This window comes from Nicotiana attenuata, chromosome 1 (genome assembly GCF_001879085.1).
Source record: "Nicotiana attenuata strain UT chromosome 1, NIATTr2, whole genome shotgun sequence".
In the NCBI taxonomy this organism is placed as follows: domain Eukaryota; kingdom Viridiplantae; phylum Streptophyta; class Magnoliopsida; order Solanales; family Solanaceae; genus Nicotiana; species Nicotiana attenuata.
The window spans coordinates 23460312-23473777 of NC_031989.1; the positions used below are offsets into that span (position 1 = coordinate 23460312).

At 37.8% G+C, this 13466-nt stretch overlaps 1 protein-coding gene across 1 annotated transcript; it reads left to right on the plus strand.

Annotated features, from left to right (window-relative positions):
- Window positions 1517-6431, plus strand: LOC109217105 (probable hexokinase-like 2 protein). Its single transcript, XM_019381365.1, has 9 exons — window positions 1517-1834; window positions 2351-2534; window positions 3925-4095; window positions 4395-4469; window positions 4557-4712; window positions 4791-4889; window positions 4975-5105; window positions 5505-5586; window positions 5818-6431. Exons 1-9 carry the CDS (start codon window positions 1563-1565, stop codon window positions 6124-6126), a joined length of 1479 nt encoding a protein of 492 aa, XP_019236910.1. The 5' UTR covers window positions 1517-1562; the 3' UTR covers window positions 6127-6431.

Genomic DNA, 13466 nt, shown 5'->3' on the forward strand with positions numbered 1-13466 from the left:
ATAATATACTATAGGAGTATATAGTTATACTGCAACAGTATACTATTATAATATACAATATATTGTTATGGTATACTGTAATAATATGCAAGATACTGTAACAATATGCTGTAATAGCATACAATATACTATAATAGTATACTTATTACCCGTAAATTCACTTGTCTTGTCCCTTTTAATTTGTTTAAGCTTTTACCCAGCGTGAGGCGCAAATTGAAAATGCAAAAGAAAAAAATTACAGTATGCTATATGATGTAACGGTATACTCTTACAATTAGATCCTTTTAGAATTTTTTAAATTTTTTTTGACAACTGATATTATTTCAGTTTAATAGTTGAATTGAAAAAATTTTAACTCTCTGCGTACAATTGTACACCCTGTTGGTATAGCTATATACTATACTGGTATCATATGTTAGTTAATATTTTTTTGGTTATATTAACTACATTTAATTAGTACACAATTTGATTTTTCTTTGGTAATAATATAAAAAAAAGAATAATAAAAAATAGTGAAAACAGTAAATGAAATTAGATTATGAAAAGAAAAAGAATATAAAAAAACAGAAGTTAAATGGAATTAGAAAAGGAAAAAAGAAAAAAATAAGAAGAAAACGAGAAAAAAAAGGAGAAAAGAAAAAAGAAAAGAAAAGAAGCATAGAAATAAAAAAGAAATGGAGAATAAAGAAAAAATTCTCCACAAAACCTATTATGGGTAGGAAATGTAATTAGTTTATGGGTAGGAAAATAAAATGGGTAGACAAGAGTAAATAGTTTTATTTTTGTGGATAACTGTGTCAAAACCCGGGAGAAATTCAAATATAGCCAGATTTACCACTGGTCGTTGAAAAATAGCCAAGTTTCAAAAGTCATCGAAATTTAGCCACTTTAAATCTGAGCGAAAACACTGTTCAAAATCCGGAAAAATACGCTCGCAAATTTTACGGGAGTTCCAGCGTAAGTATGCTTGAACTCCCGTAAATTTTACGGGAGTTACAGGATAACTATGCTGGAACTCCCGCAAATTTTACGGGAGTTCCAGCAAGTATAATTGTCCAGTATAATATACTGGAGTTTGGAGCACTGGTGCTCCAGTCTCCCCCAAATTTTACAGGAGTTAGCAAAGTATACCGGTCCAGCATAATATGCTGGAGTTCGTACACAAATGCACCAGAACTCCCGTATATTATACTGGACCGGTCCCTGTTGCAGCAAAATAGTGACTATTTTTCATTGACTTGATAAACGCTGGCTATTTTTCATTGACCAGTGTGAAAACTGGCTATACCATGATATTTTAACTCAAAACCCCGATAAAAATCTCAAGCTATTAGGCCCAGAAGCCCACCATCGTTAGTTCGGGTTTAACCCGACCTTACTGTATAATAAACTCACTGAACAAGTTTTGCCATGAAACTCGCTCTTCATTCCACGGATCGTGGATCAGTTTTCGTTGATAACATTAAAAAATGAGTAGAAAAACTAATCACATGCATGGATGTAAAAGAAACTACAACTCTAACCAAAATATCAGAAACCACTTAATTATCTGAAATAACGAAATGAGGAAGGAGGTGGTGGTGTTGGAAGCAGTGACGACGGTTTCCACCGCCGTAGCGGCTGCGCTGTTGGTGAGGCAATGGAAGAGGCGAAGCGAGCAACGGTGGAGGCATGCACAGCGTATCCTTCGAAAATTTGCAAGAGAATGTGCGACCCCTGTTCCTAAGTTATGGCAAATTGCTGATGATCTCGTGACTGAGATGCAATCGGGTCTAACTTCAACTGAATCCAGCCTCCAAATGCTTCCTTCTTGCTTAGCTTCACTACCCACAGGGTACTATATATAGTTTTCATTCTTAGTAGAGAAAATTGAATTTAATTCTCTAATGTTGATTACATTTTCCACTGCTGTAGCCTGTAGCCTGTAGGTTATATATACTTTTTTTAATTACACTGGGGGATTAGGGGAGGGGAAGAGGGGAGGGGGATTTTGAGAATTGAATCAAAGCCGTTTCGTGTGAAACACTCTCACTGATACCACTAAACTATAATTATAGGTGGTTTCATACTTTCCTTTAGATTTTGAGATTAGTTTGATCAATGGATGAAATTTGAAAAGGAAAACACACACCCAAGTTGAACCCTTGATATTTGAATAAAAGAATTAAATATCACATTACCCTTGCATTCCATTTTAAGTAGATGTGGATATAGAATTTTAAGCCCGTAAGTGCAGAGTACCACTATACTAGAATATTTCTTGTGATTAGGACAATTGCTCCTACATTTTAATTTATGAATTGCATGGTTCTATTAGTTGCTCGTTAATAGTTTACATATGTGGTGTCAGAGATGAGAAAGGTCTATACTATGGGATTAATCTTCGCGGAACTAATTTCATCATCGTGCAAGCACGTCTTGGAGGAAGAAATGAACCACCCGTTTCACGTCTTGCTGGAAGAAATGAACCCATTTCGGATCTTTATAGGCAAGAAATTCAAATTCCTCCCAACATAATAGAGGGCAGCTCCCAGGTTTGTCCATTGCCTCCTACTGTAACAAGAATAAATAAATAGAAGTGTTATTTGCCAGTAACTCATAGCAATCTGTCTCGTTTATTGCACGAAACATATTTTATAATAAGTAATTTATGATGAAATTCCTAATTTGTCTAAAGTTTTAGTTATATTGGGATTTCCTCCTTAATTATTTTTGACTGATGAATGATTCTAACTACGTACTCGTTATGGGCTATGATTAGCTTACCACCTATCTTGATACTGACCCTGAACCATACGAAAGAACATACTTCTTCAACATTATCAAGTAACTGAAATAAATATAGTAGCAGGTTGGATAATCAAATTTTCTGAATGGAAGTAAAGGTCTTTGATTAACTCTTTTCAAGTCATTATAGGAGCTTCTATGGAAAGCAGGGTATACCACATTGCATAAGATCCTTAACAATTTTGAACTTACAGTCCAAATGAAGAGCTACGAAGAATGTTCCAAACGGCTAACAACCTGCTCCTTCAGCAGAATAGGTTGCCTTCAAAAAAAACAATGGAACATGTTAGACATGATAATTTCATTCTAAATTTGTCCATGACTGGTTTTATTTTGTTGAATTTCCAACTTGTACTTGTTTCAGTTTTTTCCTTTATTGATGTCTTTTTTATACTTAGATCTTTCAATATGTGGTGAAACGACAACTAATAAGTATGGTACTAGCCAAAGTTTGTAAAGCATTTAAGATTGCAGTTATTATATTACATCATTTTCATTTCACTTTAGTCACTTGAGGTTTCAGCCCTAAATGCTGATTCAGATATGAAAAAGGCCATTGTGCATATAAGGTTTCAGCCCTAAATGCTGATTTCAGCCCTAATAAGCTTAATGTAGTCATATAGGTCTCTCATCATGGGCGGATTAAGGGACACGGAACCATAAAATTACATTGTGCATATAAGGCAAAATTCATGTTGCGCCTCTATATATCATGTATTGAATCCCCTTGCTACAGCACAAAAGCATAGCTTAATGGTCAAGGGGGTTCAAAACCTTTGTGTGTTGGTTAAATTCCTACTGGCCATAGTCCCTTTTAATTTTATAACCTTTTCTTTTTTGAACCCCTGAGCGAAATCCTGCCTCTGCCACCATCTCTCATTACTAAATGATTATGTTAGGTCCTATCTCTTTCTCTGCTTCTTATATGTTCTTTTAATTTCATCAAGGTCCTCAAAGGTATAAGAAATTTTCTATTGAAGTTTGTGAGACAATATTGCTGCTGAAGCTTTGTTAAGGTGACATAAAGTCGTGCGAAGCAGCTTCTGACTAGTAGTATCACCAGTCAATTAGTGTCAAACTATCAGGTTTAGTGTTGCTAAAGTTTCATGAAATATCTTCCTTTTGAACCTGTTTCAGGAATTATTTGATTGGATAACGGTGGAGCTCGGGAAATTCATCTCCATGCATAGTGAAGGTCTGCAAGGAGGAGAGAAAAATCTGGGATTTACTGTATCACCTACAATTGGGGAAGTAGCTGCCTCCAAGGAAACAGCCATTAAATGGAAGGATTCATTATTTGGAGACGCAGTTGAGTCTTTCTATACCTAAGTAGATTTAAATCTCTAAGGGACAAAGATTCTCTGAAACAAATATGTTTCCTATGCATTTTGGACTTAAAAACAATCAGATTTAATTGACAATATCTTTCAAAGATTCAGCTCCAAGAAAGGAAATTGAGGTGTACACAGTTATCAAGCAAAATTCATGGCTCATTTGATGATTAAGTCTTTGTACTTTTCCTTCCAAGCTTGAGCAATAATTATTGATTCACAGTTTTTACATGAATATAGATAGAACATGAATACGTTACTACATCGTAATCTCAGGAAGGGAACAAGTTGTTGAATGAAATCAATCTCGCCTTGGAGAAGCACGGTGTTGATAAGCAAGTTTTTGCCCTGGTGAAAATTCTGGGATCTTCCCTTTCTCGTATAGCAGAAAAGGTATAATTATTTGCATAGAATGTGATTCAAATTGCAATTCTGCAGGTTGATGACACCATAGGAGTTTTGGCTGGAGGAAGGTACTATAGTAAAGAGAGTGTGGCTGCAGTCACTCTGGGAATGGGCACTAATGCTGCGTATGTAGAATCAGCAAAATCCGTTGTAAAATGGCCTGATCAGGCTCCAAAACCAGAAGAAATAGTAAATTCTGGTGACAGCTTTTAAGTATACCAGCTAATAAAATGTTACAATGTTTCACTATAGTGCTTGTTTGTGCAGGCAATTAATATCCAATGGGGGAATTTTAGGTCCTCCCATCTTCCAATTACCGAATTTGATACATCGTTAGATGCCGAAAGTTCAAATCCTGGTAGCCAGGTGGTCACTTAACTTTTCTTCCCCCGTCAGGTTCCCTGTGATCTCCATTAACTGCATTAACTCCTTAATCTCATTTTGTCTTCAGATATTTGAGAAGCTTATTTCGGGTACATATTTAGGAGAAACTGTTAGAAGAGTCATACTAAAGATGGCTCAGGAATCATCTTTATTTGGAGATAGAGTACCACCTAACCTAGCAATTCCATACTCGTTGAGGTAAAATGTTGATTATTTCTAAATCAAATGTACAGGTTGATTGGATCTTATGTTTTTTTTTTCATTAAAAACTCAATACGTAGTTGATTTTCTTTCTTTCTTTCAAAATTACCTTCAAAATGAAATTAATTCTCTCCATCAACTGCACTAAGAAGTTGCACTTGTCCACCTTCCATGTGGAAATTGCCCCATTTCCCAAGTAGCCAGGATATGAAACTATTTCTCCATCTCCGGTTTTATTGTGACAGATATCATAGATGTTTTTTTGGTAGTGTATATTAGTAAATGTCATAATACATTGGCAGTAAAATCAGCTTGAAACAATTGGCATTTTGGAGCTCCATATTTCATAATTACTGTCACATTATCTTTTGTATTATTGACTATAGTTAATGGCAGGTCCCCAGATATGGCTGCTATGCATCAAGACACATCAGAGGACTATGAAGTAATTGATGAGAAACTGACAGAAATTTTTGGGGTAGGGCTTTTACATCAGAATTGTCAAATTCAAAGAGTAATTTCCTGAGAAATGTTCTTACAGTTTCTCCATTACTAGTTTTTCATTTTTGTGGTAAGGGAGGGGGTTGAACATGTGATTTCTCTAGTTAAAGTGTTTTTTCGTCTAGGTGGTTTCAATGTGCATTATTTATAAGTAGATTATATGGACAAGTTTTTGCTACCGTGCTAATTAGCTATCTGCTGATTGCAGATAAATAACTCTACAACCATGGCAAGAGAACTAGTTGCAGAGGTCTGTGATGTTGTAGCAGAACGTGGAGCTCGATTAGTTGGAGCTGGCATCGTGGGGATTGTAAAGAAACTAGGAAGGCTTTCTAATAGGATTAGCATTATTACAGTAGAAGGTGGTGTCTACGAGCATTATCGCGTTTTCAGGAACTATCTGCATAGCAGTGTGTGGGAGATGCTTGGCAATGAACTATCAGACAATGTGATTATTGAACATTCTCATGGTGGTTCTGGTGCCAGTTCCATCTTTATTGCAGCTTCACAACCATAAGCCTCGAACTTCATAGTAACTTCTTTTAGCCGTGACAGAGTTACATTTGGGTGGTTCATATGATTGCAGCGTCTAATTATTTATTTATTTGTTTATTTGTTCGTATTTTTTTCACATCCATCCACTGAGATGTTGTTTTCAGTATATTATTTTATATGATTTACTGTCTGTTTGAGTAGGCAACAAGTGGCAGGTTTGCAAAATAAGAAAGGGCAAGCGCTGGTCATAGTTTCTGAATTCTCTTTTATGTTCCTCTGTATCAAATGCTGAAAATCAAGAAAATTGATGTAGTATATGTTGGATTATTCCTAATATTACACAATAATGCATATAATACGTAGCCTTAGACTCCTGTTTAACGTCTTTCACAGCCTCTGGTGTATATTGTTAATTAGATATTTTTTCTTCTCTTTACACATAAAACAAAAGTGTGTTACGAGAGTTACATATTGCTCGTAAGATGTAGTTTTTGTAGATAGAAATGATGGTGCAATCACAAGGATCAGTCCCCACTAGTCTTGCTTGTTGTCTTACATAGACGGTTACCTCCACTTCTGGGAAAAGGTTTGAATTAAAGGAACTACAAAGAGAATTCCAGCATGTTATATATCTGTAGGAACCTCTCTATAATAAATGAAAGAAAACAAGCATAGAGACAAAGGCACCCCCAAGACTTCCGAGTTCCGACTCTTTATATGAATCTGCTGCTTGATGTGACCATATACACCAACTGTTACTTTCAGCCATCTAATGCGTCCAATGGAAGTTGGCCAGACTTTCTGGATTGGGAGAGACAAGATCCATATGCAAAGCCCATAACCATTACCCCACTATAGTAGAAGGACCACTTTGGATTTCTTTGAAATTTTATTGTAACAGAATTGCAGATGGAGAAAGGACGAACACTGACAAAATAACGTGAATTGAGAATCAAGTTTGTGAATTATACAAACTAAAATTTGTAAAGATTTTCCCAAGTCATTAGAAATGGTTTGCAACTTGGCATGGATGAAAATATTATTTACTTGCTTCCTTAGAAACCATTTACTCACGTATAAGTATTTCAGTTAGACATTATACATGTATCCGTGAATTCACTAGCATCCATTTATGAAATTTCACAGTAAGGCCCTTTTCCAAAAGATTGTAGCAAAATGATTCAACCTTTTTTTCATTTTTTTTAATTACAAGGAACTTTTACACATCAGCATGGACAAAAATAGTATGGCAATCAGATCAATGGAAAAAGGCCATCAAATTTTCAAAAGTGACAGAGGTATTTTGAAGTTTATAACGTTGGAGTGGTTAGTAATAATTTGAGATTCAGCGAAATAATTGTATTAAATATTTATGTAGATAAACAAGTCCATCTAAGGTAGGAATATACTCATTTTGTAAGATTGGCGTGGACCAGGGGAAGGAGCAAGGAAAGGAAAATGTCGGGCAATGTATGCCAGAAAGTTTGATGTTTGCCCCTCCATAATATTTCGTCGGTCCATAGGATAAAGAATAAAGTAATCATCATAATTAATTAGCTATGATTATCTGTCTCTCTTACACGTTCTCTTTCTAGAGACCCGCGTGCTGCTCTGCAGTTTTAACGTAAAACTAGATTCTCCTCTATGGAAAAATTTAAGAGCGCTTTGACCATGCAAAGCTTGTTTTATATTTTTTTCAATAGCAAGTTAAGTATACCTTAATAATATTTATTTTTAAAAATACTTCACGTTAAAGCACTTAGAAAATTATATAGGCAGCCTACTAAATTCTTCTTTGAACTTTTCTAAAATCTTGCCCTAGCAGAGCATTTGTGCTGTGCATTGGCAGACAAAACGCATCAATTTATCACTTAATCATGAGAAATTATGCTTTTGAGAAAATATTGAGTATGATATTTTTTTGGTGTATCGATCACCTGATTATATGGTACATTATTTCATAAAATTGACTAATAAAACTATATTACAGGATGATTATCCTAGAATGATTCGGACGACAGATGCTAATGACAGATTGCACACATTTGCGGCTTCTAAAATTTAGGATACATCTAATGATAATGACCTACCTAACAAAGTGTAGATCACACAATTACTTCCCCCTAGTTCATTAATTATGATTAACCTAAGATAATAACTATCCAATTTAAATAATAGTATAAAGAAAAAACATAGAGAAAATCATTTGTTTATGTTTATGTGTCCAAAGCCAAATGACTAGGGGACAAGGTGAACAAACTTCGAGAGCTTATAAAAACTTAGTAATAAGACAAGGGAGAAGCAGGAGATTGTACGTGTTTTGTGGGTTGGAGAGAGCATCGGGCTACGTAGTATTTTAACTGAGCCCAATGCCAATTTTAGTTGATAGTATAAATTATCGCACCCAACTGAAAATACTCAAAATAGTCCAAGTTAGGAAATTAAAGTAACCAGATCTTGAAAAGACCAAAATAACCTGGGAACGTAGCCAAATCAATCTCCTCTATAATAATAATAATACAACAGTTACTATTCAATCTCAATAAGTTAAAATTAATTAAGTTCATGTCACTTCGTTTATGTTTACCGTGAAAATGGTAATAACAATTAAATTTGATTATGGGACTCTAAAAATACGTGATCTATTTTTATGCTGGGTGTAAAGCAGTTGATGCTATGCGTAAGATTTAGAAACGAGATAAGAGTTAGGAATAAGGTGATAACCGAACCGATAGGCTAACAATTCGGGGCCTCGAGCGTCGATTCGGGGGCCTCGAGCGTCGATTCTGGTGCTCGGCTGGAGCTATCGAAGGCAGTTGAAGAGCGACTAACAGTTATAATAAAATCAACGAAGGTTCTTTATGGCCAATGATAAGCAATAAATGATGAACAATGAATAGAACACCATAAATATTAGCAATAAATGAGATAACGAGACCAAGAGAAAGTGTTAGAGAGCAGGGAGAATGTTCCAGTATATTTAGTATGGAGTCACCAGATGTTTACAAAGTGACAAGGATCTCCTTTATATATGAGGGGAATCCCAACATAGTACAAAATGCATTAATTACAAAAATATAGAGATGGGACAGCTAGTTGACGCCCTGATTCGGGTTTGGACTAGCCTGACAGACTTTGTCGACTCTAGCTGCACGCCTTGGGAACTCCCCATCTCTACCATAGCCAGGGTCAACATTGTCCCAAGGTCGAGTGTCGACGAACCTCGAGGGAGAAAACTCGACCGTAGCCTTGTAGCCTCGAGCCTTCGAGATGATCCTCTGAGGTGCCTCGATGACGAGGAATTGGACCCTCCGATTTTACCGTATACAGATAGTCCCCGCGTTTCTTGGAGAGGAGCGATAAGAAACGATTTTGACATCCATTTCTTCGGACTTCCTGTGACGATGTCATACTGATGATATCATACCTGTGACGCAAGCCTTCATGATAACTGGGGCATCTCATGGACTTGTCTTTGATTAATGCTATGTTTCCTTCTATTTGCGTTTGTGGAGATTCTGAATGCACGACTCTACTGGTTGATGCCAACATCGAGCCCGGGTATGGGTATTTTTTCTAGCCTTTGATTGATTAACGCGGCTCCCCGTGGAACCCTTTGTCGTTCTTTAGACCGGGTCCGGGTTGGACTGACAAACTCGGGTCGTCGGGACCCTGGCTTCGAGCTGAATGAGAGTAGGGCTTTGAACCCTCAGACCGAGACTTAGCCTCTAGACCCTGCGATAATCTTCGAGGGGGAATTTGCTCGAAAACTCGAGAATAGAGATTGCCTTTAGGCTTTCGAGAGCAGTTTTCGAGCGGGGGTTTACTCAGATTCGGGCCATCTGGAAACTTTTTTTGAACTTGATATAGATAGCCTTAAAGGCGTTGTAGATAGATTCTGGATGAGGTTTTACCCGGATTTAGATGGTACCTCAAGCCCATACGAGTCTTGCAATGATATCGATGGCCCTTTGGAGAGGTCCTCGAGATCGGGTACCATCTCGGGACTGGCGATGATGCCAATGGCTTCTTGGAGCCTAACTTCTTTTTTACAAAGATCCTCGAGGTTGGGTACCACCTCGGGATTCGTAATGATGCCAGTGGCTTTTTAGAGCCTAACTTCTATCTGATGGAGATCCTCGAGGTCGGGTACCACCTCGGTATTCGCAATGATATCGTTGGCTTCTCAGCGCCTAACTTCTCTTTGATGGAGGTCCTCGAGGTCGGGTACCACATCGGGACTTGCACTGATGCTAATGGCTTCCGGAGCCTATCTTCTTTCTAATAGAGGTCCTCGAGGTCGGGTACCACCTCGGGACTTGCACTGATGCTAATGGCTTCCTGGAGCCTATTTTTTTTTTTATGGAGGTCCTCGAGGTCGGGTACCACCTCGGGGCTTGCACTGATGCTAATGGCTTCCTGGAGCCTATCTTCTTTTTGATGGGTAGCGTTGATGATGAGGTTCTTTGCGGAGAGAGCGGGACTTGAATTCACACTCAATCATCTTATCGGGATGTATCAGGCTTTTCACCATCGAGGTCTGCTAACTTTACGATGTCGGTTGACCACGCCTTTCGTTGTTGATCACGAGGAAGACGAAGGTCGGGAGCGGATAGGCCGATTCATCCGAGTACGGACTGTTGGTATTATCCCCGTGGAGTTTATGCCATTCCCTGGGGAATGGAATTATACACGTAAGTGGTACACTCGTGCCTCCGTAGTTCTTTAATTATGGCGAAGGTGCATTTCGTAGATGCGCCTTCCTTTCCTCTTCTGCAGCAATTTCATGGATGTCGTGCGAGGTCCCGGTGTTTAACCAAAAAATGGAATTCGGTCAAAGCTTTATATTTAGAAGAACTCGGGTTACTGATAATCGAAAATGAACAAAAGAAATTGATTTTGATAACAATAAGATAGATAGCAGAAAGCAAAGTAAATCATTATATTCAGTTGATATTTCGTGTCCTTACAAATGACTAGTCTTCTCCTTTTTATAGCTATCTCTAAGATATACGTTTTGCCTTTGCCATAATAAGGTCATTATAGACAATTAAAGGCATTAAATGCTACGTTACATAATCATTGTAATTTAATACAGATTCTCTAATTTTTTCAGTATTTAATGCTTATTAAATACTGTATCTGTACTCTCTTGTGCTGTCAGATTCATTCTTCTTAACTTTTAGATTTGAATAGGTACGAGGATCGCGTCTTTTGAATATCTGCTCGTGCCTCTGCTTGTACCTCTGCTCGTACCTGTTGCAACTCGTGCCTCCTTGCCTACTATCACTCTTTGACTCCGTGTCATGACACGTCATCTTTCAATCAATTTAATATGTAAACTCAATTTTTCCTAATACAGATAGTCCCCCCACTTGCCATTTATTCATCAATTGAATATTTGAGAAGTGGATTTTATTAAAGCGGGAATATTTGCCGCCATTAATGCTATAATAGATTTAACATTTCAATTGTCACTTCCATTTAATGCTTATTACACGTGGCACCATTTTATTGGCTCTGCGGCTTTGCAAGGCTTTTTTACGGCTTCACTAAACACGAAGCGACAGTTCTCATTATGACTTTTCCATCATTGCACCTTTTGCTTTGACGGTTGCTTCATAGTATAAATATAGTTCTTATTTTTGTCTTTCTCATAAAATTCAAAACTTTCAGAGTATTCAATTCTTGTTCTTCTCCTTCCTCGTACTGTCATGTCTTCATCAAACCCTAACCCTAGACGAGTTTCCATTGTTGATAACTTTCCTCCTTCCCCTAGTTGGAGCAGAAGGGAAGGTAGACTACATAATTTAGGGTCTTCATCTATACGTGGTTCTTCTCTTCCTCCATCTAGTTCCAGTCCTTCTTCTAGAACCAGAGGTTCTCTTTCTCAAAGATCTTCTTCTAGGGGTAAGGAACTTTCTGAACCTCTTTGTGAGCCTTCAATAGATGAAATAGTTCCCGCGGAACTATCTTTCTATAATGATAGAGAATCCCTTAGAAATCAAGTGTCTTCTTTAGACCGTGCTGATATCTACCCCACTCAGATCATTGAGGGTCTGATTACTTTGGTTCGCAAAGAATTCCATTGGAGTCATGACTTCCCTATTATAATCCCCAATGCAAACCAGAGAATTACTTCCTATTTAATTGGGTTTTCTTTTGTTTATACATACCCTTTCACACTAGGTTTCAAACCTGCTATTGACCCTGTTATCCTTGAATTCTATCATTTTTTCGGCGTTTGTTTAGGTCAAATTGGCCCTCTAGTGTAGAGGGTTGTTGCCTATTTGAGGCATTTATCTAACATGGCAGGCGTGCCTTTCACCTTTTCTCATCTAATTCACCTTTATTCCCCTAGACTTTTTCGCCAAGGTGTCTTTACCTTAGTTGCAAGGAGTAAAAGAGTTTTGGTCAATCCTGAAGATGACAAAGACCGTGGCTGGCATGCCAGGTTTGTTGCTGCCCCCACTGTTGGTTTAGTGGGTGATGAGAATGTTCCATTCCCTGAGAAGTGGAATTTTGCACGTGAGTCTTTTTTATAACTCTCTCGTACCTGTTTTCCCTTCAATTTTGATGATTATTATCCTAATTTTTCCTTTTCTTTTCCAACAACCATGGGAATTGTTGACGATATTCCCAATTTTCGTGGTTGGGTAGGAAAGTTGTTGAATACTGCCCCAATGGAGGGTAGATCTTGGAAGACTCTTTCCCAATGATTTGGTTGGAAAGTGAAAACTCATGGTGAGAGAGTTTTTTTTATATTGCTTTTTCTTGAACTTACTTTAATCCTTCTTTTTATCAGGATTTGCTGTTCGAGGTGTTAGGGCTGAGGCAATCGTAGATTCTCGAATTTCTTTGGAAAAGGCCCAAAGATAATTTTTGGCTCTTCATCGAAAAGAAAAGCTACTGTTGAGCAAGATTCTGATGAAGAAGAAGAAGACGGGAGCTCTTGGTGAAAAGGCCACGAGCCCGTAGACGGATTGTCTCTGATGAAGAAGCTTCTCCCCCTCGTTCGGTTCCTCTTCCCGAGTCTGTTGAAGCCCCGGTGGTGATCCCTGATGATGATATTCCCGCTGCTGCTCATGATTCTGTTGAGCAGCTTTTTGACCGCGGGTTTGGTAGTGAAAATTTAGGCTCGATTTCTGATGAAGCACCCCTTGCTTCTTTTTCTACTCCCATTCCTGTGATTCCTTCTTTGCCGATCGTGGACGTTTCTGTTTCTCCCCAGGTTGTTTTGACTGCTTCTACTGTTCCTCCAACAATTCCCTCCCCACCTGTTCATCACACTGAGGTTGGTTCCTCGAGTAGGGATACTGCTATGAGGCAAGTCACTATTGAAGTTCCTGTTGAGGGCAATCT